This window comes from Aspergillus tanneri (assembly GCF_003426965.1).
Source record: "Aspergillus tanneri strain NIH1004 chromosome Unknown AapTan_6_pilon_pilon_pilon, whole genome shotgun sequence".
In the NCBI taxonomy this organism is placed as follows: Eukaryota; Fungi; Ascomycota; class Eurotiomycetes; order Eurotiales; family Aspergillaceae; genus Aspergillus; species Aspergillus tanneri.
In genome coordinates this window covers 2,938,590-2,963,134 of record NW_022984633.1, presented here as the reverse complement: position 1 = coordinate 2,963,134, position 24,545 = coordinate 2,938,590, and the positions used below count along the sequence as shown (strand labels likewise).

The window sequence follows — 24,545 nt, the reverse complement described above, 5'->3', positions numbered from 1 at the left end:
TTGGTCAGGTAGGACTAATGGGAGAGAGAGACGTATTTTTCACGAATATATATATAGCTTTCTGCACAGCCATGCTAATGGGCATTCTCAATTCTACCTACGTTTATCTATGCCGCTTTCTATAGCCTAATTTAATCAAAAATACATGATAATACTAAATTCGCCCACATAAAGCCAATGGTTCTTTCCGTGGCCGAAAAGAAGTTCTCTGTTGTTATCTCGGTCCAGCTTCATTCTCCATACTGATTGAAGGCCTGATACTCGGGAGTCTGGATGCCCATCAAAGCTGACTTTCTTCTCTCTTGTTCCAATCCGTACTTATACGCCAGACAAATGCACCCACATAATGGTCCTCGAAGAGCTATATCAGGTGCATTCCATCCCCAACCCGGTGATTGTCGACGGGGCTACGAATATAGGTAGATAACATCAGGTCTCTTCCTTCCCCTTCATCTCCTTCCTGATCAAGTTATCGAATGGCATCAATTTTCATTGTGAATTTCATAATCTTCACCTTGAACTCTTTTCCCTGTATCCTTCTTCTATATCCGTGAGCCCAAGGCTGTCTGTCGGGCCTTAGCAATGCGTTTCGATGGACAGACCAGAAAGCCTTTTGACGGACGGGTTTTTCCATGGTATATTTTTTGAGGAAGCTTATCTTTATTAGGATAGACTGATGGTGCATCATCCCATCGATCATGGTAGACGGTCGGCGGGGCTTTTCCTCCTGTGTCCTAAATAAGAAATTTTGACGTTATCCCATCCAGGCACGTATTGCATTCTGGCACCATTCCTTGGCAGGTCCAGACATTGGGTATACAGTGGAAACTATTTATCTTGAACCCGAGGGGTGCATCAGTATACCAAGAATGCCGCGCGGGTGTATGAGTTTCTTGCTATGGAAAGGCTGACGGAAGTGAAACATGGCAATGAGGAGGATTCATCCATGGATTGTCAAGTATCTTTGTTATATTCCAGGAGGCTACCCTTTGAGCGACATCGACTGCCAGTCCTTAATGTTCCTGTGGACTGCTCAGCTCTGTCCGATCTGGATCGGACTATGCTATTGCTCTACTACCGGTGGGCTTTCCGGATATGGGCTTCAATTGCAATATTATACCAGGACCACGGAGTGATCTCTTCCATTGGGCACTCTTTGTATGGCGGTTAATGACCAACGGTCTGTCTATGCATGGTGACGGGCATAAGCCTGAGCTGCCATCGGATCAAAATTAGGATCATTGCAAGAAGGACATAGATGAGGATTATTGGAGGCAGGTCAGAGATGAAGAGTATTACCAAAAAGAGAGAGAAACTCGAGTGCAGGAGTGATGGTTTGAGCTTCTGGAGGAGGCGAGACTGAGTCCGCTTTTCAGGGCATGGATAAGTCATTTATGGATGCAGTAGAGGTGATGACGTCCGAGAGATCTTGAAGAGAATAGATGTTACTATAGTTGACATTGATGAAATCCTTCTTCCTGATAAATCCTGGGAAGAGGTATTTGCCATAGTGCCAAATGATGATTTCTCATGGATGAATGATATTAGGTCTGCAGGTTCTTGATCTGAATACTCGGCATGAACATCGCTGACTCGAGAAAGGGTACACGTGTATTGTATACATAGAGATTCATTCCATAGGAACCGAAAACAGACAACAACAACAACAACAACAACAACAACAACAACAACAACAATAATAATAATAATAATAGTATAAATAAAAATAAAGAAAGCAAGTCTACGCAAAGGTCACCAACGGTAGACGCTATAGATTCATGACAGGGACATCAACAGGAAATTAAAAACGCATTATCACGTAGACAAGACAGATCTAGCAACCCATTCGTTCGTCTCTCTTTTCTCTCCCCGACTCGATCAGACTCGACTCGTCTTCCTTGCCATCCCTCGTGCTCTTCTACTGGAAATAACTGCGCACTGCCGCCTGGTTGTCCGGGTTTACGCCCGCCAGGATCTGGTCGGCATTGACCCCTGTGGCGGTCACCAGCTGTTTGGCCGAGCGAGCCACTCGCACGGCCGTCTGTCCTTGCAAGGTCTCTGCCTCCAGCGCCTGTACGATATATCCAAACACCTTGTCGGCATTCGACATGACAGTCGGGTGTTGTCTGAGACGTTAGCACATTAGCATATCTACCAAAGATAGAAAGAGAGAGACTTACTGGTCGATCAGTTGGGCCAGGAACGAATACGCATACGGCGCCGCCTCCTCGTCAAAGGTGATGGGCAACGTGGAGATCCAGTTAGCCACGACCTCGGCCGCGTTTGACACCTTGCTGGCGTTGTAGTGCAGGATCTTGGCGATACTGGCCGAGGCGTTCTCCGTGGCAAACACATGCTCTTCGGCGCGCGCCTGGTTGATCTGCGTCGCCTGGAACAGGCTGGGGATGCAGGCCGCCACGAATTCGCTCCACGCCTCGCCGCCCTTCTGCGCCGCCACGCCCACGCCGTACGCCGACGCCTGCCGGTTGGCCGCGTTCTGGTCCTGCAGGCCCGCTGCCAGCGGTTGCATGATGTGGTCCTTGTACTTCCACGACTCCGGCCCGCAGAACTCCAGCACGTCGTCCATGATGCACAGCGCCCACTGGCGCTGTGTCGGGTCCTGGCTCGTGATGAACGTGTCGTAAAACGGCATCAGCGTCTCCCACGCCGGTAGGAAGGTCGTCCCCTGGTTCTTGAAGATGGCGTGGAACGCCTTGTTCATGTCGCTCAGGAGGTTCTGGTCATCCTCCACCGCGTACTCATAGTCCAGGTTCTCCTCGTCGCCGTCGTCCGCCTCCGCGCGCTCCTCAAACCGCGCCTTCACCCGCAGCTGGTAGTCCTCTAGCGTCGACTTGGCCGACTCGATGAACGCCTGCACGTGTTGCGGGCTAAGGCAGTTCTTGCCCACCACCTCCACCGACTCGTAGAAGCACTGGTACATCTCCGCCAGCGTGTCGACCGCCGGTTCCGCGCTCAGCACTTCGATGATCTTCTCCGCCACTTTGCTCCACATCTGCGCGAACCCGGGCGATGACTCCCCATGTGCCTTCTTGTATGCGTTCAGCAGCTGCGGGATCAGCTTTGCTGATGACACCCGAACAGGGTCGTGGAAGAAGAAGGCCAGGCCGGGCACAGCGATCTTCTCCATTGTCTCCAGAACGTACGGCTCGAAAGCCGCCTCGAGAATCTGCGCGTAGATGGTGATCAGCTCGATAGCCGTGTTCTTGTCCTCGAGCGCACTGGTCTTGATGCCGATGATCTTGCCCTTCAGCGGCACCAGTTCCCAGCCTTCGTCTTGCTCCACCTGGTCGATCTGCTCCTCGTCATCCAGCAACTGGATGTCCGCCTTGGCGGCCGCCACCGTCAGCAGCGGGGGCATGACCCCGGGAAGATAGGGGACAAAATCCTGGCCCAAGACGCGGCACATGCGGCCCCAGCAGTGGAGCAGGTACTGTGACTGTGGGTCATCCGCATCGACGATGTTCTGCTGGATGTTGCCCAGCAGCTGCACCAGGTTCAGGGCGTCCGGGCCCATCTTTGCCTTGCCCACCGCCAGCGCGATCAGCGTAGCACACTCCATCGCCTTGGCCCGTAGCAGGCGGTATTCCTTGGACTGCTCCTCCTTGAGTACGTTAAAGAGCAAGGGCATTAGTGTGTCATAGTACTGGTCGAAGGCGTTCTCGGCGGAGTCAGCAATTGTGGCGATAGTGGACAGAGCCTGCTCCTGTACGTAGCGCTGTTGGCTGCGCAGGAGCTGCAGCAGATGCTGCAGCAAGTCGGCCAGATAGGGTTCCAGCACCCGCCTCTCTGCCTCCTCGCAGAAGTTGACCAGCGCCGCCGCGGCGTGCGCCTGGACACGGGGCTCCACGCTGTTCAGAACGGGGATGATGTTGGTCAGTACAATGTTATGATACTTCTCCTGCATGGTGCCCGCGAAGTCGGTGCTCATCTGCCCCAGCGCGTTGCAGCCGGCATACCGGACGCGAGGGTGAGGGTCCTGCAGGGCGGGGACGACCAGGGCCAACACTTGGTCCAATTCGCCGATCATCAAATCGCGGCAGCCTTCCGAGATGGCTGAGATGGCCATGAGGGCGGCATGACGATCCCGCCAGGCTGAGGACGACATCATCCGAGGAATCCAGGAAAAGGTGGCGGGCAAGATGACCTGACCACCCAGCTTGTTGGCCAGGCGATCCATGCACTGCTCACCTGCGACGTGGTTGAGATCGCTCTCTTCCAGATCAAGCTTTGTTAAAAAAAAAAAAAAAAAGGTCAGTCAGCATCCAGGCGGGAAGGAGAAGGCGAGAGATCTTCCTTCAATGCGGGTCAACACAAAACATACATCTTCCGACGCATTCCATTCGGATGCATCGTCGTCGTCGATGCCAATGTCGGTCATTAAGCTCAGACACTGCGTTACCATCTCCTGCGCGAACTGGGGGTCCTTCTTGCACATGCCGGGCGAATAGTCGGCAAAGGTAGCCATCAACTCCAGGGCATTCTGTCGGACTTGATCGCTGAGTTCCTTGTCAGCAATGACGCTGATGCTGAACTTGACCAGGTTGTTGAACAAGCTCTTGAACATCTTCGGGGAGACCTCGGCCAGCTCAATCAGCGCCAAAAAGGCCGAGGAAAGCTCGTCGCTCTCGGAGGACTCCTTCAGCGGCGGCAGGACGTTGAGCAGCTCGGGCATCAGGGGGAAAAACTTCGGCTGGGATTTCTTGGAGATGGAGCGGAAGAAGGAAGCGAAGGCCTCCATGGCGGCAATGCGCACAGCAATGTTGTCATCCTTGAAACCCTTGCTGAACACCCCCACCACGGCGTCCTCGTGGGACTTTTCAATAATTCCGGGGGTGGTCGAGAAGATCCGAAAGGCAGCCTCGCGCAGGCCAGATTCGGGCGACTGACTCGCTTGGAAGAGCACTCCTAAAAGCTCGGGCCATTGGTCACCTAGAGAAGCAGTCACTCAATCAGGTTCGGTGATATCCAGTAGGGTTTCCACGAGGAAGCATACCATATTCGGTGTACTGTCTCGCAATCTCCGCTACGGCATCTCCGATTTTCTTTCGCACGTCTGTTGCTGACGCATTCGTCAGGCAGGTCACTAATTTCTGGCGAATGATCAAGCGCTGATCTGTGGTGAGTGTCGAGAAAAGCTCTTTGGCCTCGTTTGTGACGGGATCTTTCCGCGTCTTGGTTGCAATTCTTCTGAACAATACTGCGGCAAAGGCTCGTGTCTATCGAGAAAAATGGACCATCCCCGTGGATCAGTATTCCATACAATCAATCCACCACTGGTAAAAGCATGAAGGAGAGGGTAGAGAACATCGTCCTCCCCCAGCTTCACTGGAAAGCCACAAGGCCGAGGAACTTACGACAGCGTCCTCTGAGCCCTCAATCTGTTCCACCAGGCCCATCAAAAGCACGTCTGGACGACCTTGGATCCAATCATTGTTCAGCTGTTCTTCCGCCTGTGTACGGACGGCGTTGTCGGGGGTGCCCAGCGCACGCAGCAGCTGCGAGAGCGCCGAGTGTACTTCAGGAGGCAGCAATGACATCTCGTCTCAGTCGACGACGAGGTCTAGGAATGTAAGACCTGGAGACTAGATGAAGGAGGGTTTGGCGCTGCGTCCGAGGGGAGGGAGAGGTAAGTGGGGTAGGGAGAGATTAGAAGGGAATTAATTTTGGGGGGACTAGTTTAGTAGGGGGAGATGGATTTCCAGAAGACCCGTAGCAACGAGGTCAGAGGACAGGAAACGAAGAGTTCAGGGCCAGACACGACACAAATGCACAGCATCCCAGCAGGGAGAGCGAGTCAGAGGATGTGGGATGAAGTGAATGAAGTCTCCAAAGAACAACCAAAAAATTCCCCCCGGTCGAGGCGCAGCACTAGTCCGCTTTGGGCGCTTGGCTCAGGCAGTCAGGCAGTCACATAAGGATTAGGCAAGGAGGTATCTAGGCACTCAAGCACTCAGGCAAGGATATGTTAAACCTAAAAATCGCTACTAGGAACAAGAAAAATGCCAAGGGGATCGATGCCAAAAGAAAAATACAAGAGTCCGGGTTTTGCTCCTCCTACACATACACAACCCATTTATTTACCCTCATCCATCACCGCGCCGTAGCTCGACTCAGCACAAACACCCCGGCAATCACCGCCGCCAGGGTCACAATCGCCCCCGGAAGAAGCAAATCGTTCGGTACGCCTGCAATGTACTGTTCCTCTGGAAGTGGCGACGATTGGAAGCTCTGCGCGTGGACCTTGGGCAGCACGGGCTCGGGATTCGACGTTTCCTCAGGGGTTGGGGAGCTCTTTTCCTCCACCGGCTTAGGGGGCGCCGGCTGCGGTTCGACGGGGGCGGGTACGGGGGGTTCGGTCGGGTCATGAACGAAGAGATCGACCTTGTCCCGACGCGATCGCCGTGCGAGAGTCACAGCGTCGGTCAGATCTTGATCGGTGGTGATCGACACGGTATCTCCTTCGTTGTCCAGGTAACTCAAGGCGTACCCCATATGGCTCAGCCTTCCGTCTTCGCAGACGGCCGCGCCTCCAACCGCCTCCACCTCGTGGCCCAGTTTAGCCGAGACTTGAGCCACCAGGTCCGCAATGCCAGCCGTCTGAAGAATGTTAACCCGGTGCACACGGCCGCTGGGGGCCTTGAACTTGAACGGGAATGGGACCAGCTCTGGATGGTGGTGGTCGATATACTCCGAGTGCTCATCCCCGCCGTGGTGGGAGGCAGACTCGTTCGGGAGAACGCTGTCTCTCGCGTCATAACTAGGCTTCGCAGACTCAGGGCTCAGGACTGACCGATGATGGGTTTGCTGCTGGCTACCCGAGACCATGGAGTCCGATTCATGGTCCATTGACAGCCAGAACTTGTTCCAAGCCGGGCCTTCTTCATCTTGAGTTTGCATCGAGTTGATCTAGAGGACCGTTAGTCGGTCTCCAACCGGGCTTCGCTGGAATGTACTGACCTGTTCCAGGGTAGCATAGGTGAGCTTCAGGACATCCACCATGCCCACGATTTCGCCCGACTCGTTCATGACCGGGAGGTTCAGATAGTGGCCATCTAGCACCACATCATGTCAGTTCTAACTACCAAACATCGGCTAACGGGGCGGTATACGGACCATGCATCTTGCGAAGCGCAGCCTGGATGCTCATGTCGCTTGGAGCGAAATCAGGGTGCGGCGTCATCACCCGAACGACACTGCAGGTGGCCGGATCCAGTCCAGGAGCAATAACCCGGAGCACGATATCTTTACTGGTGAAAATACCCGTGATCGACCCTTGATCCTGCACCAACAGTGCCGTAGTGTGGTGCTCCTTCATTAGGGCTGCGGCTTCCTTCACGGAGGTTCGCACGGAGACCGTGGTCGGCGGCATACCATCCAAAACAGTTTCGAGGGTAGGACCAGACATCTTCGAGCGCAGGGCTTCGACATACTGGATGATCTGCTGGGGCTGGCTGGAACCAAGTTCCGTCTGCACACCTTCTAACGCGTCGTACAGCTTCCGAGACGAGCTGTAGGCGCGTTCCAGCTTCTCCATAGCATCGTAGAAGCACTTGGTGATATCAAGAACACCTGAGATATCCTGGTTCTCGTCCATCACCGGCAAATGTCTGAATCCTTTCCTTACCATAAGGTCGAGGGCATCCGTGGCGCTGGTATCTGTTCTCGCGCAGAGAGGGTTCTTCGTCATGATTTCGGCTACGGTGATCTCTCTCGCTTTCTGGCCCGTTCCGACGACCCGGAAGGCCAGGTCCTTAGCGGTGAAGATTCCAGAGATGCGATCATCATCGTCGGTCACCAACACACAGTCCTCACGTTTTGCGGCCATTAACTGGGCGGCCTCCGCAACGGTGGTATTGGGCTTGATCTGCAGGGCTTGACTGGGTTTCAGGGCAAGCACAGTCCCCGGAGGAGCCTTCCGGGAGCGATTGGCTCTGGTGGGATGGTGCTTTTTTTTGCTGAGGTCCGCTTCCATTTTTCGACGGATCGCCTATTCAGGATATGAGTTGGACATGGTTTTAGAGGTGTAAACAAATACAAGGGACACAAAAAAAAAAAAATAAATAAATAAAAACAAAACGTAGAACACTGTGGGGGGCAGTGGGGAGAAAGAATAATAAATAGATACAAAATAGAACAATAAGAATCAAAATCAATACAAATTGTAGCGTAAACAACCCAGGTCGAAAAACAAGATCCATACCTCATCGCGCTTCGACTGATTCTGTCGCTGTCGGCTACTGGCGGCACTCATGGTGGAACTCCCAATATCACTGGACGAGGTATGCGGTGTTTGGATCGTTGACGAGCTGTCTGGACGAGGTCGTGGGATGTGGGATGCCGGAGCGTTCTCGAAGTCGGGCAGCCTGCCTCTCCCGACGGTCTTCTGGCTGGTGGTTCCCCTATAAGTACCTGTCGCCGACATGACACCAAGCTGGAGAATGGAGGGAGGGGAAGAAGGGATGGCGAAGGGGTGAGTGGCGGCGGAGAAGAGATGGGAGAAGGAATTGCAATGAAATAAAACCGAATCAAAGAGATACTCGAGTCGATGGAGTGAGTACTTGATATTAATTAATTAATCCCTCTTGATTCCGAGGGACAGGGGCTGAGGTCACGGGGCAGGCAATGGGACCACCTTCTCTCGGTAGTGCTATGCTATACTTAGGAAGGAGGTACCATGAGGTACCTCCCTAGTGGGAACTAAGTCCGTAAGTCAGTGCTCCTTAAATTGTAATAAACATAATACCCAATACGTATGGTAATGTTGACCGTACGAGGCGGTCAGCCTGATCACATGGCTCAGGCCATCTGCAGGCAGAAAGAAATTAAGGCAGTCAGGCAACACGGCATTAAGGCATACATCCCGTGACCCAGGGCTCGCTTAGCCGCACACAACGTTGAAACCCGCCGATTCAACTCCATCACGAGAGTCTCCTGCCTCCCGACATCCCACCCCGACAAGACACGTACGCGCCATCCCCTTTCTCCCGAACTGTACATTCTCTGACCGGTTACTGCTACAGAGATATCCGTCAAGATGGTCAAGAAGAGGGCGAACAAGTAAGGACCGATCCATTCCCATGCCGTCCATCCTCTAGGTCGTTGCGTTCTCAACGACGCCGCACGAACTCCATCCGAAGGAAAGAAAGATGGAACCGGAAATGAGGAATCTGCGATCACAATTGTTTATCCAAGAAAACTAACCGGTGTTTCTCTTTTTCTAGCGGTCGTAACAAGAACGGCCGCGGCCACGTCAAGCCCGTGCGCTGCTCCAACTGCGCTCGCTGCACTCCCAAGGATAAGGCGATCAAGAGATTCACCATCCGCAACATGGTCGAGTCCGCTGCCATCCGTATGTTCGAGCCCTGATAACCCGCACCTGAATCCCACTATCCATCTCGCGCGCACTGTTGTTCGGAAAGAGTTGTGGCCGAAGAGAACGTTGCGAGGGCAGAGCAAGACAGAGGAAGAGGAAAGACGACAAAGCTATTGAGATGAACAACAGTTGCAAGCACGACTCTGGAGGGATATCCTAGTGTAAACACTCGGGGCTGACTCGCGGATCTTTTTCCCATTCTACAGGTGATATCTCCGACGCCTCCGTCTTCACCGATTATGCCGTCCCCAAGATGTACCTGAAGCTGCAGTACTGCGTCTCCTGCGCTATCCACGGCAAGATTGTTCGGTACGTACACTCCCTCGGATATATATCTATATCTATAGATCTCTCTCAGATCATGGGCAGAACGTCAAAAAGCTGACAGCAATGTTACAGTGTCCGTTCCCGGGAAGGTCGTCGCAACCGTGCCCCTCCCCCTCGTATCAGGTACAACAAGGACGGCAAGAAGCTGAACCCCCCTCAGGCCGCCAAGGCTATGTAAGGAAGGAAAAAAAACCAGAGAAGAAAATGGAATAAGTTTTAAAAAGGCTTCTGTGTGGTTTCTCTTCGTTTTTTTTTTTCTTTATCTTGAACAAACTTTCTTACTTGGTTCAAATGGAATGAATGGGTTTCAGTTTCGGGGTCGAAGACTTTTGCACTACGGGTCATCCGTGGACAGGAGACGATATTAAAAACAAAACACAAAATTTTTAAGCATCGGTATGTCCACAGCATGACAAAAAGGTAAAGAAGAAATTTCCAACGATCACTCGTGACAAGTTGGGTGGCCTCAGTTCCTGTGGACGGGGTACCTAATCTTTGGCCTGTTGCCTACCTATCGTGAGGCCGTTGTATGTATCATGATGGCTGACCTCGGTGACACCGGGGTTTCTGAGCCGGGTTAACGACTGAAAAACAAATGACAAGATAATGGATGCAAATGGCCTGCATTGCGTCGTAGTACGGAGTTCTTCCCACGTATAATTCCCCATGCCATACAGTATCGTCCTGGTCTGAGACTTACCTAAAGTACATAGTTATATGCAAATGATGACATCTGCGAAACAAACATTCAAGATTCCAACCGCATCATCAAGGATACAAGTAGCCTTTCTCAAAGTAATTCCCGTACATGTCCACCACGCCGCTCCGTCCCTTGGGCGCTGCGTTGCGAACGATCTTCACTTCTCCTTTCCAGTGTCCCTCGACAAAATATGCCATGGCTAGCTGCGCTTTTGAAACGGTCCCCGTTGTCGGCACGCTAGGAGATGGTGATGACGATCGCACGGACGAGGCCGAGGGCGAGGGCGAGAGCAGGGAGGTAAACCCCACTGTGCTACGTCGTTTTCGATCCCGTCGCACCACTTCTTCATATTCGATCCTCTTCGCGCGACGAAAGGCGGCTAGCTCGGCGACAAGGCCGATCGTCGGTACCTCTGCTTGAGGCGGGGACATACTCCTGTCTTTTTGGGCGTTCTCGTTATTGGTTGAACCCGGCCCAGTGTGTTTCTGTAATGAGGAGTGATGGTGAAGCAGCCCCGGAGACGAAGATCTGTCTGGGGTTGAGATCCGCGAATGTCCGGAATCATCTTCTCCAGGGATCAAAGTAACTTTCTCGTTGAGAGCAGCCATGGGGAAGTACTTTCCGGGATCATTTTCGGGAACTCCACACTCAGTTTCGTCGAAAAAGCTAAAGTCATCCATTGACGCCGTCCATAGATTCTCCAGATCTCGATCTCCGGTACTCGACTTGGACGCTCCGCTCTGGAAACCGGTGGGCTTCCACGCAGTCCGTCGGGCTGATCCACTTAGTTGGTTTGTCGGGGTAATCTCAAGCACAAGGCGCCGTAAAGCAAAGAGAGACCCAGCCCGTTCCTGCTCTGCTTTTGCCCGGTGCCGTCCCGGGGGGAGCGAATAGTCTGACCCTGCTTGAAGAACGGCTAGTAGCGCTTCATTTGAGCAGGCTGTTATAAATCGCTTCAGGTGTCTCAGGTAGTGAGAGTCAGCAGGCACATGAGACGGAACATCAGTCAGTACCAATGTCTCCAAGTGTGGAACATGGGAAGGATGCAGATACGGAAAGCTGTTACATTTATGGTTTCGTCGAGGGAGAGTCAGACTTTTGGGTCTTTTGGAAATGAGCTCTTGGATTTTCTGGTCTCGAAGATCGTCGTCCATTGACAGGGAAAGGCCATATTGCGAAATCGCCCCTGTTGGTTTTGAGCCCACACCTGGGTCAGGAGTAGTCAATATTGAAAGTCCTTTGAGGGGGCTGGTCGCTGGGGCATGGCCATTGACAGTATCTTGTCCCTCGCCAGCAACCTCAGGAGCAAAAACAGACCCCCGCCTCGGCTCCGGAAGCGGTTCATCTTCGTGGACAGTCCGCTTGGCAGATCCAACTGCCGAACAGCCTAATGGCTGCGGAATTGGAGATCCTTCGAGCTCAAAGACAGGGGCTTCATTCGTGGGGAGTTCGTGGATCTGATTCGTAGCCTCTAGCTCAAACTCAACCGGCTGTTCTGCATGATGGGCTTCGGCTGATAATTCAGGCAGGGCAAAAGTTGACGGTGCTGATTCTTCATATGGATTATCAGCTGTACAGATGGCATGATGCACTCTAAGGTATGTCAGGCTCTCCTTTGCAGTAGATCCAAGAATCGGAATCAATTTTTCAGCCCCAGGGAGCTTGTGATGGTTGTCGCGGGGCTGCGAGAGCAGAGAGCGCTGCCCTTTATGGAGGGACTCTGCAGTGTCAACCGTACCCACATCAAGTACATGTAGCCTGGCTGAGGCTAAGAGGCTCGCAACGCCTTCAACCGTGATTTGGTTGTCCGCTATATAGAGATGTGTGATGCCACCATGTGAAAGATCCTCTACCCATGAACGACCCGATAAGGGCTGGGTCAATGCTTTCAAAAAATGCTCATCCAGAGTTGGGGAGCTGAGCCACTTTGGGCTGGAGAATGGCAGTGGCAGTCGGAGGAAAGAATCGAATGTCCCCACGGGCACAGCACTCGGTCGGCGGTCGCCGGCGGAATCGCCGTGGGTTGGGAATGAAGCCTGCAACAAAGACCGGACAGCCATATCTGTGAGCATGTTATCGCGCAGGTCGAGGAACCGGACTCTTAAGCCAACGGCGTTGGCCAGGAATTCCGCGTCGGTGTCTTTTAAACCGATGCCCTGTAGTTTCAACACCTGGAGATGCTCTAGTTGAGATAGCGAAGAGAGGACCATACGATCTCGAGCCGGCGTGGTATAAGATAAATCAAGATAAACAAGTTCCTGGAAACGCAACAGCGCCTCTGCCAGGCCCTGTGACGTGGCGTTCGGCTCCTGGTCTGCCAACAGGAGACGGATGTTGTAGGTACAAGGGACCGCAGAGGCTGCCTGTTGATCATATCTGGTGACGCCTTTTAAAGCCATCATAGCATTATGGTCGAAGAAAGGCAATTTAGAAACCACCAAGGACTGCAGGTTTGGGAGATGGTGGAGAATTTCCTTTAACCACTCTGGTCGTGGACCCCCGTAGATTTCTGACAGGGCTGGGGGGAGGTGGAGAGTATGGGTGAGCATCCGCACCCCAAGCCTTGCATACTTTAAAGTCCTCCTAAATCTTGTCAGGGCGACTAGTATCATTAATGGCACTAATTAGCAGGGGTTGTGGCAGCAGATTCCAGGTCAGAGGTTACCGTAGACAGCATCGTTGTCGGTGCCGAAATGCGAGGCCGGATTGCCCCATAGAAAGGGCATGAAGATTCCATGCCATTTTTGACAGACCAGGGTGGCCGCACACAGGTCACTGGATGGTATATACTGAGCAATAATAGACCATGCATCTTTGGTGGTGGCCGTCTGGTATGATGGAGGCACCGTGTCCATTTTTGCGGTGGAGAATCAGTAAGATTTGGAAGAGCATAGCATGACCGTATAAGATCGAGTAGGGGGGCGTCCTAGTCTAATCGACGTCACAGGCAGGAAAGCTCTGCAGCTAAACAGATAATAGTGGCATAACTAAGAGCCGATCTCGAAGGAAAGAAATGGTCTCAACAGCGCCAAGGAAGCCGCTCCCCCAAAGCATCCATCATCGTCAGCAAGATGGACTTACTAGCACTGCCACTCCTCGTATTCGACAAAGCTCATAGGTGGGGCATTCGATGTTGTACCTACTCCGTAAGGAGGGATTAGACGTTACAGCGATAGAGCGAAGGGGCTGTTAGATCAGTCGGAACGTTTCGAAGATGGACGGTGGTCGAAGATGGATGGTGGTGTTTTAGATGCTATGGATGAGAAAAGGCGATGATCACATGACTATATAGTACGGCACGACGATTCTACACGATTTTACATCACCTGGAAGTAGTTAAAGAATATCTTGCTAAATGAAGTAGAGGAATATAGAGTAGCTACAGAAGCATGCAACTTCACTAGCAGTATAGTGGTGTTTGTTATCCTTTTCACTCCGGAGCATTTAATTCATCGCTCGGATTCTGATCATAGAATGAATTAATATCAACTGTGAATGCTTAGTATGAAAAATCCTATTCTACTTATACAATTCACCAGTTACACCGTTTCGACCTTCACCTTCCATAGTAGTATATAACTCACTTTCAGCACCTATCTTCTTCCTCTCCAGCCATCTCTTGATCATCTGTCTATTTCCGTCGGAGATCCCAGTACAGCATAGTCTATCGGTGAAAATATATGCATTACGATACCAAGATAGAGCGAACAAGGAGCCCATAGTGGAGGCCCACGATGTCCATGAGTCTCAGATGGCCATTCCCTCCAGCTTTTCATGGAAGGTCACTTTTCATGGAAGGTCAATCTGAGTGGCAGCCCCAAGACCTAGCTTACTTACTCTCCTCCGGCCAGTTCGGCATCCATAAAAATAAACCTGGAGTTCATTCCAGGTACTGTTGGCAACCTCATAAGGCCAATTTTCATGGATACACCCGGTAGAACTCATGCTCGCCCTCAACCAAGACACGAACCGAGTCCCCTATTTCAAGGATATCCAATGCGGCTGTTGGGTGCTCTTATCTGGCATGCAAGTATAGTATCCAGCCGGACGTCTAATTGGGCTAAGAAAGACGGAATATTGGACCCGAAGTGCCAATAATCCAGAAGTGAGACAGGAGCGCCCAATTGCCACGGAAAACAAAAAAATAAGGATCCGAGACAAATCTCTATAATACTCGTAAACCGTGCCCGATGGTGGGAGTGGTGGTGGAAACCAAGTGGGTTGCCATATTCACGGACATCCGACTGAACCGCTTCAACCAGTGTGGGAGAATCAAGCTGGATCGGGCGTGTATCAATCTACGGTAGACTATGTATATGGTTACTTTGGGAGATGCTTTCGACATTACGCGGCCTGAGTCTTTAGGTTCTCGAGCTGTATATGGCATTTTTTCCACCCGTTGTGTCCTCGACGAATATTGACAATGAATTGAAGCCGGTAATTTATGCTGCAGAGGCGAGACTGGAGAAGGGTATGTGCAACCTGCCGTGGGTCCGGTGCTCGTCTCGTCTATATCAAAAACTTTGTTATTCCTTTATTTATCGGCATCTTCTAGATGATCCTTCATGGAAGCATTCCTTGGATGAAGCAATACAGACAGCAACTGGAATATTGTGTTTCCTTCGACTGAAAAGGGTTAACGTCGACAATCCCTGACAATGTCGACAAGGCATGACAACTAATCGCAGAGGCGGTTAGAGATACCATTTCCAACCAAACCTTGCAAATGAACGAACAAATAAATCAATAGCGTGATCAAATCGAAAACGCGACGCTCAGAGCTCAAGTTCCACCGAGTCAGAACGCGCATCAGAATGGCAATCAATGGAAAACAGATGACGTGGGTTATTTTTGACCCAACATGACTGAAGCTCCACACATCAGTTAAAGATACGAACAGCAAGTCCTGCTTCAATTATGTTTATGTGTTTGTTGAGAGTCTCCGAGACTTAGTGAATTATAAAGGTGAAGAAGTGGTGAGATCGTCCATGCGTGCTTCAGAGGTATCGCCCTGGACTGATTTACCTCAGAGTTAACAGATCTAGAGAAGAAATCCCTAAGACATGCTACCATCAATTCGCAAGAAGTTGGATTAGCTAACTGCGTGAAGCAGGAAATGGCGGCGCGAAGGGGGGTTTTCAACAGTAGTCCGGGACTATACAGACGATGCTAGGGAGAGAAAGAGGCCAACCGACCAATCCAACTCCGACGACAGCTCATAAAGGGCTATAAGGAGACTTGTGGTGCCCAGAGATATACCCTAATCAATATTGAGCGCATGGGTTCCATTTCATTTGTGTCAATACTTCGGAGACGTACTATCCACAGCCGGTCAGTTAGCCCGTTTCCATGGTTCTTTAGTCGTACATTGACACTTGTATAGTAGCAGTAATTCTGCAGGTACATAGCAGCAGAGATAGATTTTCATGTACAGTTGTAACAGAAATGCTTCCCCTAGCATGAGAATCAAAAAGGATGAAGACTGCCTTAGATAAGCCTCACATGACGTCACGCCTCTCCCTACTAGCAATGCTGAGAAAAACAATCCATAAGCGGACCCCTCGTTCCTGGACGCAAGACTCATTCCCCAGATATTCCATCGCGACCCGCGTCTCTCATTTGCCGAAATGGATGTCTGGCAGCGGAATATGCGGATGATCCACCAAATCAGCGAATTTGTGGATTTCGACTCGGCCCAGTCCGACCCTGTCGCCGACTTCATTTCGCTGATCCAGGCCATGCGAGAGGGTCTCACCCAGATAGACGATAACTTTAGCATCCCCGACGCACAGATCAACACTCTGTTTTTGACCAAGCTGAAGTCGCGTACCGAGTGGGATGACTGGGCGACGGATATGCTCCAGGATAGTCGAATAAACGCACCGAACCCAGCGAACCGAATGACGTTTCAGGAGCTTGCAGAGCTGGCTGTCGAACATGAGAAATTCCTTCGAGGGGAAAAGCGAGAAGATAAGAAACTCCGGGCTATTTCTCCGCTAGAAGAGTCTCCAGTCGCCTCGTCGAGTATGGCACCACCACCACTTCCTGAGGATCTCTCTCAGGATGAGATCAACGAATTCGTCATGCAGCAAATGAGTCGCGATGATAGATATCCGAAGCGTCGTCATACTGTCCGTGGACACAATAAACGGCCCAGTCAGGAGGAAATCAACGAATATGTTATTCAACAGATGCGTCGAGTTAATTTTACACAACATGATAAGTCCCGGAATCGCAGCCACAGTCAACCTGAACCAGGAAGGCAAAATCGCGCCCCAGAGCAAATTAGGACCCCCTGTACTTATTGCGGGGATCTCCATCACCAGTCAAATCATTGCTGGCGTCGTTGGAGGGTTGCTGTTGAATCACCTCCGGGCAACTTTGAAACCCCCGGGGAGCTGCCGATATATCGGACTGGATTTACGTTTTTTTAATATTCACCTTTGTCATTTAATTTTTCATAGCGATTTCAATAGTTTAGCATAGCGCTTGGATTTCTTTTCCATTTCACTCTCCCTATCCTTGGGCACATAGCATATTCATAGACCCGAGACTGTCCAGCGAGCAAGAAGCAATTGAAACTTTTTCCCTTTTTTTTTCACTCCAATTTCAATATACCTCCGTGCTCAATTACCATCTCAGGGTAAACCGTTTGGTTTATAGTGGGCAATAGTAGGAAATCCTAATTGGCGATTCTCCAGCTCTCGAAAGACAGGGTCATTCTGGAGAGCATCTCCCGAAATTGGTCCCTTCTCATCGAGCTGCATCTTCCGCAGTCTCGCTTGGATTGTGACGCACGCCTCAGCCCACGCACAAACAGTGCCTGCCAACCCTTCCGTCAAGGAAAATGGATGATCAGGCATGCGGTAAGCATCGGCAGACATATTATAAGGACGAGTGTCCCGAGCATGAAGTAGGAACGCAAGCACTCGAGATAGGAAGTAATCGCCCGTGAGTCCATTTTCGGTGCATTTGCTGTCGGTAGCCTGGACTCGCTCGATGTAATTGCGCTTCGCAGTTTGAATCATGCCGATGTCGTACTCGAAGCTGTCATGCAGCATCAACCACGGCCAGGCATTGCCTGCTATACCGTGACAAAGCCCGCCACCCTTCTGAAGTAGACCTTCTTCCCAGACCCTCTCGCTTGCCTGACGGATGGCTTCATCCCAGGTGGGTTCCCAGAAATTGGACATCAGAACTACGTTCCTCCTTGCACAGGCCATGAGCAGGAGAACACCAGGGCTGCCATGGCAGATCTGAACCAGTTCAGAAGCCCGTCTGGATGATGAATGGGACCGAGGAATGGACGTGGGAAGATGGCCGTCGCTGGCAATGCATATCTTGCATATGCCTGAGATGGTGCCTGCTATCCAGGGAAAGTAATTGCGCAGAGCACCGTCGTTGAGCTCCGATGGCTTACAAGCAAGCAGAACCGCGAGAATACCGGCTGTAAAGATGTCAGTCTGACCAACAATGATCAACCACCATTGTTTAATGATGCAAGCACGTACCCATCCCATGCACACTGGTGGATCCACCCGGTTAGTGCTTGACTTATTTTTCAATTGGTGTAGATTTCCGAATAGACACTCACAGTCCCAGACCATAACGATCCTCCATCCACATCCACATCAATGGAAGAGCATCTTCTTCGCCACGTTTTTCAACGTAATCCTTCCGGCCTTGTCTTCCTGCATCGACGATGACGTCTACGAGCTTGGGGATAGCATCAAATATCGGCTTCAAGGATGCTCTAGCATGATCATCGTATTCATGCTCTCGAAGATTCAAGATCGCCCATAGTAGTCCAGCTCTGCCGAACAAGGTCTCATCAACCCCCATCATCCGCCCGCTATGGGGGACAATATGTCCAGTTTGGAGAGCAAGGTCAACAGCATCCTGAAGAATTGCAATATCGCTATCATTCACAGCATCCCCGGATACGATACGCAGCACAGCCGCGGTGGTTGGAGACGACGAACCCGCGGGCGATAATCTTGCCGGTACCAGTTTGATATTCGGACCGGTTGATGGGATCCTCTCTTTAGCGAGTCTGGCAAAGTCAATCGGATCCTTTCCTTGCTCATTCAACGATGCAGCTTGATGGTTGAGTCTGAGAAAGGCGAGAGCAACTCCTAAGATAATAAGTATCAGGGTTAGTGCTTAGCATCTACTGCTTCGTTCATCCCGACACCCAGTATTCGCCCCTACCTGTCGAATCAACTTCCGTCAGAACTTACCTGCAACTCCTGTGTATAGACCGGCAGTGCCCCAGCTGGCTGAGGGAGGACTGCCATGTTGGACTATATCTACTCCTCGGCGCACCGCCACGAGTAGCTCCCCGAGGGTCTTCTGGAGGGACTCGGGCTCGATGTCGACCGTTGTGAGTGCATTCGGGTAGAACTGTGGAGAACTCATGATGACGATGTTGGATGGAAGTTATTCTTACTTTTCCACGATGAGAGCTAGTGTAGATAAAGGCTGTACGCATGGCGTGTCCCTACACCGACTTATATGTCAGCTGGAGGGAGCTAGACAGGGATACCCCAGGCAGGCACCAACTAGTTGGGCATACAACTGGTGACATCATCATGAGATCTTGTCGGTATTCATGAAAAAATATAAACATGTATATCCAGATATTTATCTCTTTCTATATACATTCTCGGACCTGATCGAGGATATGTTTGAAAGATACAGTTTGATTGCTTTAGTCGCTGACGTTCTAGGTGCATCTATATAAAACCTGAGAGTCGGAAGATAAACACAGTCAATGCAGGTATATTAGGTACTGTGGCACTACTTCAGGTGGAAAAGTCATACAGAGCTGAGTAAACAACCGCGTAGGTAATGGCACAAAGCCAACAACAGGATTTGGGTGAATCGTAGCTAAGTTCGCTGCGTTGCTTGAGGTGAATCTCACCAGAAACTCCCCAGTCTTCTTCGGAGCATGACGATTCGCAGTACCAGTGAAAATGATTTCTTTTTATGGAGTCATACGTATGAACAATTTTCCGATTGACAAATAAATCATACAGCAGAGACTGAAGTACTTGCGCATTGTCAAATCCTCGCAAGTACAAGCAAATCTAAATATCACGTCCCTGGAGATAGCACGGTGCACGGCGAAGGCGTTACCACCTTAGGTACTGTTTTTAAAAGGATCTACCATCATCCTCCTTGTCAAGATGACTACAAAAATTTAGTATGAATTTATCGGGCGAAAGTGCATGAAGCAATCAGAAATTCATTTCGTGTATGCAGTTTTTCTACATACTCGTATCTAAATTGAAACTGGTATTTTATCAACTTTCGTCGTAAACAGTTTATTTCTTGCCGGCCTTCTGGGCGGCCTTGGTGACCTTGCCGGCACCACCTGCGCTCTTCTGGACACCCTTGATGACACCGACAGCAACGGCTTTGAACGACGGTTAGCTTTGAGCTGAAGGAGAGGGGAGACAAGAAGTGGCACTTACTCTGACGCATGTCACGGACAGCGAAACGACCAAGAGGAGGGTAATCAGTGAAGGTCTCAACACACATGGGCTTGGAGGGAATCATCTTGACAATGGCAGCATCACCAGACTTGATGAACTTAGGAGAAGACTCAACAGACTTTCCGGTACGGCGGTCAATCTTCTCCTGGAGCTCAGCGAACTTGCAAGCAATGTGGGCAGTGTGGCAGTCAAGGACGGGAGCGTAACCAGCGCCGACCTGACCGGGGTGGTTGAGGACAATGACCTGGGCGGTGAAGTGCTCGCAGGCAGCGGCGGGGTCGTTCTTGGAGTCGGAGGCGACGTTGCCACGGCGGACTTCCTTGACGGAAACGTTCTTGACGTTGAAGCCAACGTTGTCACCGGGGAGACCCTCCTTCAGCTGCTGGTGGTGCATTTCAACGGACTTGACTTCAGTGGTGACGTTGGAAGGAGCGAAGGTGACGACCATGCCGGGGGTGATGACACCGGTCTCGACACGGCCGACGGGAACAGTTCCGATACCAGAGATCTTGTAGACATCCTGGAGGGGCAGACGGAGGGGCTTGTTGGCAGGGCGGACGGGGGGCTCGATGGCATCGATGGCCTCGAGGAGAGTCTTACCGGTGACCTTGCCACCCTTGGTCTCCTTCTCCCAACCCTTGTACCAGGGGCAGTTGGGGGAGGGCTCAAGCATGTTGTCACCGTTGAAGCCGGAGATGGGGACGAAGGGAACGGCCTTGGGGTTGTAGCCGACCTTCTTGATGAAGTTGGAAGTTTCCTTCACAATTTCGTTGTAACGGTCCTCGGCCCACTTGCAGGTGTCCATCTTGTTGAGGGCAACAATAAGCTGGCGGACACCGAGGGTGAAAGCAAGCAGAGCGTGCTCACGGGTCTGGCCATCCTTGGAGATACCAGCCTCGAATTCACCAGTACCGGAGGCAATGATGAGGATAGCACAATCGGCCTGGGAGGTACCAGTGATCATGTTCTTGATGAAGTCACGGTGACCGGGGGCATCAATGACAGTGACCTCATACTTGCCGGTCTGGAACTTCCAGAGGGCAATATCGATGGTGATACCACGCTCACGCTCGGACTTGAGCTTGTCAAGCACCCAGGCGTACTTGAAGGAACCCTTTCCGAGTTCGGCAGCTTCCTGTAGCGGGAATGGTTAGCATCCACGAACATCTGGACCGTGAATGGATAGGGAGGGAGAAGGATTTCCTTACCTTCTCGAACTTCTCAATAGTACGCTGGTCAATACCACCGCACTTGTAGATGAGATGTCCTATTACGAGGAATAAGTATCATATGACAGGATAGTGTACGAGACGGAGAACGGTCGGCTTACCAGTGGTGGTGGACTTGCCGGAATCGACGTGGCCGATAACGACGATGTTAATGTGAGTCTTGTCTTCCTTACTATTGAGAAAGGATGTCAGCATTTAATGTTATGGAATTTTTCGTCCAGTAAGGAAATCAGTAGACGCTCGAGTTGAAACGTACCCCATTTTGACGGTTGGAGAAATGAACTTTTGTAGTTCTTTGTAAGATACTAGAAGAGTTCTTGAAAACTTGCTCAGGGACTACGGCTGATCGCGTAGAGGTACTGAGCAAAGAGAAGAGTCAGTAAGAGGATGAAGAAGGAAAGAAATGAAATCCAGGCGGAGGGGGATGATATACGTACTGAAGCGGACAAGGAGGAAAGAGGAAAAATTCTGTGGGAGGGGAGGAGGGGGAAATCCTTATATGGAGGGGCAAGCGAGAAGGTAGATGACTAAGGTAACCGGCGGGCTCTAACCCTTGGCGAGCCGCTCTTATCATTGGACATGGAGGGGTCAAGGCCCCACAAGGAAGGTGCGGGACCAGCGCAAAATCTTCATGGCGGAGCCTTTCGAATTTTGCTCTTGCCCAGAAATTGCTGCTAAGGTATCGAGGATCCTACGTTTCCTTGGGTCCATTGTGCTCGGTGCGCTGACGGCCTCCACTACGAACTGTGTACAATGAAAATTCTTTCGGTGGATTTTGGACTGAAATACTGGGCATCAACGCAGAAGATAGGCTGGTTCTTTTTTTTTTTTTTTTTTTTTTTTTTTTTTTTTTTTCCTATCAGTGTTGGACCTGTTTGCAACAGAACCCCGCGGCGGCCGAAACATTTGATTTGTTCCTCGAGGGGTTTTAATACACGCAGCTTTGCCAAAGCAGCGGTGGCATGCGCCCGTTGATCCACAAAGGAGGTCTTTTTTGTGTTTTGGAGATGTGAGGTCAACGTAGGAAAAAAACAAAAATATAAAATGATGATAATTATAAGTAACAATGTTATTGTAAAAAACTCATCAGTCTCAACAAAACATAGAAATAGACTTGATTCCCCTTCCCCTACAGTTTAGATCGTCAATGGCCCTCATCTTTTTTTTTTTTTTTTTTGGTACATTCGGGAGGCAAAATAAAAAAGTCAACCTCATCCGGTTCCAGACACCCAAGCTTTACCATGATATATTTTTTTTTTTTTTGGGCAATCCAAAAATGACGATTATCTGCCGCCGCTAATGAGAAAAATTTTCTAGATAGTAATAATCATATAATCATTGAGGGGTATCTCGAAACTCCATGTAAATCACCACCTACAAATAGCAGCCCAATAATTATAGAAGCTCTACCATGTCGTTTTTTTGCCTTCTCACCACACACCATCTGAAATAACTCTCAATCAAACAGATTAATTTTCTCTCCATCGGGCACCGCATGTAGTGCACTATTCGGCTCAACGGTCAGTATATGCGAGGTAAATACAAAACCGCCCGCATGCGTTCGAGGGAGAACGCACCTTTAAGAATGTAGTCATGGGTTCATCTGCACTTCGAATCTGCAGCTGGAAGAAGTATGCACGGTCTCCATTGCAGTTCTCTGCGGGGCATTGAGCTGTAGGCAAGGGTGAAAAGAAGATGCACGTCAGCCTCCACCATGATATATACACATTTTTTTTTAATGAGACACCACACTTACTGGCCATGCTGTCCGCATTTGCAAATTCTTCCTTGCCGCCAAAGACATCTTCCACCTCTTTTTGCTTCATTGGGGTCTTCTCATACCAACTTTGGTCCAGAGCGTACTGATAAGGGCATGTACGGCACTCGAATCGGTTGATTCCAAGAGGATGTCTGGATGTCGGTTCTCCTCGTGAGATCGTTAGTGCATTACTGCAATTGGGGCAGACTATATGATAGATCGATCAACCCAAGTTAGTACTATCTTCCAATTCAGGGAGCAACATAGATTGGAGCAACACAACAGGTCAATGGCATTGTTAAATGATCGTAGGTGCTGGCAGCAGTGTGTAGTATGTATTAGTCAGACAATCTGGAGCAAATAATTCTTTCATCACATATCACTTGCATAAAGCAACCAGAGAACTGTGTGTACTTGCTTCCACCGTCCTGCAGCAAGGGCGCATATGCGGTTTCTTCTGCCCTTGTCAACGAACAGCGTTGGCGGATAGAAACAGTCCCTTACCGCCTTCCCTTGCGGCTCCGGGCATTGGGCGCGGGGCAGACCAGACGGAACGGCACAATTAATTCTCCGGGCGGGAATTATGCAGCGGGGAGCTGCCTGCTAATAAGATCTAGGCACCCTGGAGCCTGTCAACAACACCAATGGTGATCGTCTGGTCCCTCCTCCAACATTCTGGTACGTGTGGATGTCTTCAAGAACAACTAAAAGCCCTGATTTGGTGATTATTTGTATTATACGTACTCACTTTTTTTGAGTATCTCTTTGTTACCGGCTATCCGCGCCCTTATCCGAGTCCGCCTCCTGAGTACTGCCTTGCCCACTCAGCCCGGCCCAGACGCGCAATCACCTTTACTACGCGGTTCATATACCTATCTACGCAGTATATCTTCGAGAGTAGATTGGTATTCTTCTCACTTCAGCGAAAAGCTCTCCATCAACAGTTATGGCTGACGATGTAAGTGTTGCTTATGCCTGATGTATATCACTTTAGGAATCAGGCATTGACCGATTAGGGTGCATCTCATCGGGAGCTCGTTGTGGAAGCCTGTCGACGAGACCAGCTCCATTTGATTGAACAGGTCTTGAAGGACCTGAAGGGGAAGTCGAACGAAGAAGTGGCGAAGTTCTTCAACAGTGTCACAGATCCATTGGGGAACCATGCCCTTCATATCTGCGCCGCATACGGAAGCTGTAAGTCTGCCTGCTGAGCTCCCGCAGCCTTGAGTATATACCATCGCCACTGTTAATAATCCCCGACCTAACTCGATGCTGTTGTAGACGACATAATGGATTCTCTTTTTGATATCCAATTTTTCGAATGTGACCCCCTCACTCGTCTCGATAAAGATACCCCACTTCATGTCGCAGTCCGGTACGCCAACGAAAAGGACTCCGAGCTTGGCTTGGAAATGATTAAGATGATGTGTGAAGCGGGCTGTGACCCACGGGTCAGAAATAAACATGGACAGAAGCCTGCCGAGCTCGTTTACAATAACAGCGAGATCAAGTCCACTCTACAGCAAGCCGAGTACATACTTACCGAGGGCCTGCATCAGGATGCAGACAACGGTTCTGCTCATGGCAGTGCCAGCGATAGCGAGTAAATAAATGAGTGGGGTAGTCATCAGCGACGGCT

At 50.6% G+C, this 24,545-nt stretch overlaps 8 protein-coding genes across 8 annotated transcripts; 3 read left to right on the top strand and 5 right to left on the bottom strand.

The window, feature by feature from the left end:
• Positions 1 to 1,918: 1,918 nt before the first annotated feature.
• On the bottom strand, positions 1,919 to 5,558 carry ATNIH1004_009012 (nuclear import receptor PSE1; the record flags this gene model as incomplete). Its single annotated transcript, XM_033573613.1, has 5 exons — positions 1,919 to 2,126; positions 2,181 to 4,246; positions 4,343 to 4,950; positions 5,015 to 5,237; positions 5,376 to 5,558. 5 exons carry the CDS (start codon positions 5,556 to 5,558, stop codon positions 1,919 to 1,921), a joined length of 3,288 nt encoding a protein of 1,095 aa, XP_033424165.1.
• A 553-nt stretch (positions 5,559 to 6,111) lies between these two features.
• ATNIH1004_009011 (CBS and PB1 domain protein) lies at positions 6,112 to 8,443 on the bottom strand (the record flags this gene model as incomplete). The annotated part of the gene is made up of 4 exons (XM_033573612.1): positions 6,112 to 6,927; positions 6,979 to 7,073; positions 7,135 to 8,008; positions 8,222 to 8,443. The coding sequence occupies 4 exons, from the start codon at positions 8,441 to 8,443 to the stop codon at positions 6,112 to 6,114; spliced, it is 2,007 nt and encodes a 668-aa protein (XP_033424164.1).
• A 612-nt stretch (positions 8,444 to 9,055) lies between these two features.
• On the top strand, positions 9,056 to 9,899 carry RPS26 (40S ribosomal protein eS26; the record flags this gene model as incomplete). The annotated part of the gene is made up of 4 exons (XM_033573611.1): positions 9,056 to 9,078; positions 9,243 to 9,370; positions 9,601 to 9,703; positions 9,794 to 9,899. 4 exons carry the CDS (start codon positions 9,056 to 9,058, stop codon positions 9,897 to 9,899), a joined length of 360 nt encoding a protein of 119 aa, XP_033424163.1.
• Positions 9,900 to 10,489: 590 nt separating this feature from the next.
• ATNIH1004_009009 (uncharacterized protein) lies at positions 10,490 to 13,276 on the bottom strand (the record flags this gene model as incomplete). Its single annotated transcript, XM_033573610.1, has 2 exons — positions 10,490 to 13,023; positions 13,087 to 13,276. 2 exons carry the CDS (start codon positions 13,274 to 13,276, stop codon positions 10,490 to 10,492), a joined length of 2,724 nt encoding a protein of 907 aa, XP_033424162.1.
• A 2,772-nt stretch (positions 13,277 to 16,048) lies between these two features.
• Positions 16,049 to 16,855, top strand: ATNIH1004_009008 (uncharacterized protein; the record flags this gene model as incomplete). Its single annotated transcript, XM_033573609.1, has 1 exon — positions 16,049 to 16,855. The coding sequence occupies one exon, from the start codon at positions 16,049 to 16,051 to the stop codon at positions 16,853 to 16,855; it is 807 nt and encodes a 268-aa protein (XP_033424161.1).
• Positions 16,856 to 17,059: 204 nt separating this feature from the next.
• LANCL2 (lanthionine synthetase C family protein) lies at positions 17,060 to 18,839 on the bottom strand (the record flags this gene model as incomplete). The annotated part of the gene is made up of 4 exons (XM_033573608.1): positions 17,060 to 17,868; positions 17,933 to 17,946; positions 18,016 to 18,556; positions 18,662 to 18,839. The coding sequence occupies 4 exons, from the start codon at positions 18,837 to 18,839 to the stop codon at positions 17,060 to 17,062; spliced, it is 1,542 nt and encodes a 513-aa protein (XP_033424160.1).
• A 908-nt stretch (positions 18,840 to 19,747) lies between these two features.
• TEF1 (elongation factor 1-alpha) lies at positions 19,748 to 21,408 on the bottom strand (the record flags this gene model as incomplete). Its single annotated transcript, XM_033573607.1, has 5 exons — positions 19,748 to 19,839; positions 19,898 to 21,053; positions 21,127 to 21,185; positions 21,249 to 21,319; positions 21,404 to 21,408. The coding sequence occupies 5 exons, from the start codon at positions 21,406 to 21,408 to the stop codon at positions 19,748 to 19,750; spliced, it is 1,383 nt and encodes a 460-aa protein (XP_033424159.1).
• A 2,444-nt stretch (positions 21,409 to 23,852) lies between these two features.
• Positions 23,853 to 24,513, top strand: ATNIH1004_009005 (ankyrin repeat-containing protein ANK1; the record flags this gene model as incomplete). The annotated part of the gene is made up of 3 exons (XM_033573606.1): positions 23,853 to 23,864; positions 23,923 to 24,100; positions 24,188 to 24,513. The coding sequence occupies 3 exons, from the start codon at positions 23,853 to 23,855 to the stop codon at positions 24,511 to 24,513; spliced, it is 516 nt and encodes a 171-aa protein (XP_033424158.1).
• Between the last annotated feature and the right edge of the window lie 32 nt (positions 24,514 to 24,545).